The following is a 3,261-nucleotide window of genomic DNA, read 5'->3' as shown; positions in this document are numbered from 1 at the left end:
AACACAAATAAACCATGGAGTCTGAAAACAGTACAATAATCATACCATGGAATATATGTACATATCCTCACTTCCTTTACAAGCGATTACTGTTAGTAATTCAGTGGTTGCACCGACTAGCCCGCTCTTTCCCGCCGCTACAGTGTGTGCTAACCAGCTAGCATCATGGCCTGTTGGCTACTTCCTGTAGCCGCTGCTGGCTCCGAAACACAACAAAACTCGTCTTATATCTTTTAACACATTAACACAGTTCCTTAAACATTCCTCGAACAGTACCAAATAATAAAAGTACAAAAAATAAACTTGAGGGTTATTCTCACCTGAAAAACAGCATGTGAAGGAGCACACGGGAGACGCAGTCCGTGTTACTCCAATGTCTCTCAGCTTATGAGAAACGGCAGAGCAACAGGCAGCTGAGTCTTCGTGCGCCCCCTACCGGTGAAACACCGTTACGGCACCCATCGTCATTAACCCCTGTTATAAAAACCCCCATTTTCTTATCATAACCCCATAAACATTTAAAGAAATGCATGCTCTTGTATTTTCACTTTTGTGGGCACACACCAGTGGGCATCACATAAGCTTTCTTTTGTTATTCAGGTTTTTGCAAACAGCAGCTCTCATTTGTTATGTTCTGTTGTTCACCAGTTAATCTGTGATCAACCTCTTGATCAGTTCGCTTCTGCTTGAACCGAACCGGGCCGAGCTGAGCCCGGTTCGGCTGGTCTGGATGATGACCGGATCCCACCTGGACCTGTTCGGTCTCTGGATTTGATTCAGCAGAATTATCCATAAATAAACAAACATAAAGCAGCCAATCAGAAAGCAGTCCATCCTCCTCCACTGCGGTTCCCATGGTAACCACCTTCAGATGGTTCAGTCCTGCTCAGACTGATGATCAAATATCTATAATCAATAACAGTCCCTCTGAATCGCTTTGGATCTGTGACGTCATCCCGTCGCTTCACGACGCAGAGGTGAGGCAGAGGATGAAAATCTGCTGATCAGCCAGTCTGCGGCGCTTCTCTCCCTCTCTGCGGGTTTTTCTCCTCCATCTTCCAGCAGCGATGCTCCCGCAGCCCGCGCCCCGCCTCGCAGCTCCGCGCGCGGCCAAGCTGTAGCTCCACAGCACGGTGCGCGGCCCCGCCATGGTGCAGAAGTCCCGCAACGGCGGGGTGTTCCCCGGAGCGCAGGCCGAGCAGAAGAAGCTGAAGGTGGGCTTCGTGGGTCTGGAGTCCGGAGGGACGGAGTCCAGCAGGGACGGAGCTCTGCTCATCGCAGGTGAGCTCATCCCCGCGCACACCGAATGACTGCGTGCGCGAGATCGGTGAGGTGTTTAGGAATAAGCAGGACAGGTAAGGTGGTTCTGATCCAGATGTCACCGGACCGCAGGGTTAGAGATGATTACTATTTACTGGAGAGGCCGAAGAGATGCATCATGGGAAAAGATGAGGAACATCAGACTGAGGTTCTAGTGCAGGGGTGTCCAAAGTGGGTCCTGGAGGCCCGGCATCCTGCATGTTTTATTCTCTCCCTGGTGGCAGCAACAACCTTTTCAGCTTGTCAATGTTCTTCTTAGGCCTCTGATGAGCCATCATTGGATCCAGGTGCGTTAAACAAGGGAGAGATGGGGGAAAGGAGAGCAAACATATGGGTCCCATATGGGTTTGAACCCTGGTTCCACAGTGGCCCCACATGAGTTTGTCCATGTAGGGCCCATGTAGGCTGTGGCCCTACATGGACAAACCCATATGGGACCCATCTGGTCTGCAATCCTGTTCCCCATGTGGGGCCCACCTAGGCATGCTGGCAGGGATGCAGGATGCCAGCCCTCGAGGCACCCTTGTTCTAGTGGGTCAGAACCGGATCAGATTCTTTATGGATCTACTCAAGTTTATTTATATAAAACATTTGAAAGTGCTTTATATAAAAACAACACAATTATTAACCAAAGCCAAAACAGTAAATAAAATAAAATAAAACATTACATCAAAGTGCCAAAATAAAGAGAAGTAACAAAAAGTTATGATCCAGCATGATAATCAATATTCCAGTTATTATTAATCAATTCTAACCAGCTGGTTTTTAGCCTGAAAGGAACTCAGTGTTTCAGCTGTTTGTCAGTTTTCTGGAAGTTTGTTCCAGATCTGTGGTGCATAGAAGCTGAATGCTGCTTCTCCATGTCTGGTTCTGGTTCTGATGCAGAACAGAAACAGAACCAGAACCAGCAGGTTGATCCAGCAGCAGATCTTTAATTCGTTCAGTGATTTATAAACTAACAGCAATTTAAAGTCTCAGTGAAGGAATGTAGAACCGGGTGGTGTAGAACCTGGTGCTGTAGAACCAGGTGGTGTAGAACCGGGTGGTGTAGAACCAGGTGGTGTAGAACCTGGTGGTGTAGAACCGGGTGGTGTAGAACTAGATGGTGTAGAACCAGGTGCTGTAGAACCAGGTGGTGTAGAACCGGGTGGTGTAGAACTAGATGGTGTAGAACCAGGTGGTGTAGAACCAGGTGCTGTAGAACTGGGTGGTGTAGAACCAGGTGCTGTAGAACTGGGTGGTGTAGAACTAGATGGTCTAGAACCAGGTGGTGTAGAACCAGGTGGTGTAGAACCGGGCGGTGTAGAACCAGGCGGTGTAGAACCGGGTGCTGTAGAACCAGGTGGTGTAGAACCAGGTGGTGTAGAACCGGGCGGTGTAGAACCGGGCGGTGTAGAACCGGGTGCTGTAGAACCTGGTGATGTAGAACCAGGAGGTGTAGAACCGGGCCGTGTGTAATCGGGCGGTGTAGAACTAGATGGTGTAGAACCAGGTGGTGTAGAACCAGGTGGTGAAGAACCAGGTGGTGTAGAACTAGATGGTGTAGAACCAGGTGGTGTAGAACCAGGTGGTGAAGAACCAGGTGGTGTAGAACCAGGTGGTGTAGAACCGGGCGGTGTAGAACCGGGCGGTGTAGAACCAGGTGCTGTAGAACCAGGTGCTGTAGAACCAGGTGGTGTAGAACCGGGTGGTGTAGAACCAGGTGGTGTAGAACCAGGTGGTGTAGAACCAGGTGGTGTAGAACCAGCTGGTGTAGAACCAGGTGGTGTAGAACCAGGTGATGTAGAACCGGGCGGTGTAGAACCGGGCGGTGTAGAACCAGGAGGTGTAGAACCAGGTGGTGTAGAACCAGGTGGTGTAGAACCGGGTGGTGTAGAACCAGGTGGTGTAGAACCGGGTGGTGTAGAACCAGGTGGTGTAGAACCAGGTGATGTAGAACCG

At 49.9% G+C, this 3,261-nt stretch overlaps 1 protein-coding gene across 1 annotated transcript in view; it reads left to right on the top strand.

Moving 5' to 3' along the window:
• The first annotated feature begins 14 nt into the window (after nucleotides 1-14).
• Nucleotides 15-3,261, top strand: part of LOC103131241 (potassium voltage-gated channel subfamily KQT member 2-like) — an 8,857-nt gene continuing 5,610 nt past the window's right edge. The window contains exon 1 of the mRNA XM_016666507.1: nucleotides 15-1,281. Within this exon, the coding sequence (XP_016521993.1) occupies nucleotides 1,149-1,281 (133 nt within the window). The 5' untranslated portion in view covers nucleotides 15-1,148. The remainder of the gene's footprint in view (nucleotides 1,282-3,261) is intronic.

This window comes from Poecilia formosa, unplaced genomic scaffold (assembly GCF_000485575.1).
Source record: "Poecilia formosa unplaced genomic scaffold, Poecilia_formosa-5.1.2 Scaffold731, whole genome shotgun sequence".
Classification (NCBI taxonomy): domain Eukaryota; kingdom Metazoa; phylum Chordata; class Actinopteri; order Cyprinodontiformes; family Poeciliidae; genus Poecilia; species Poecilia formosa.
Note: the sequence above shows the minus strand (reverse complement) of the source record. Positions and strands in the feature narration are given on the sequence as shown.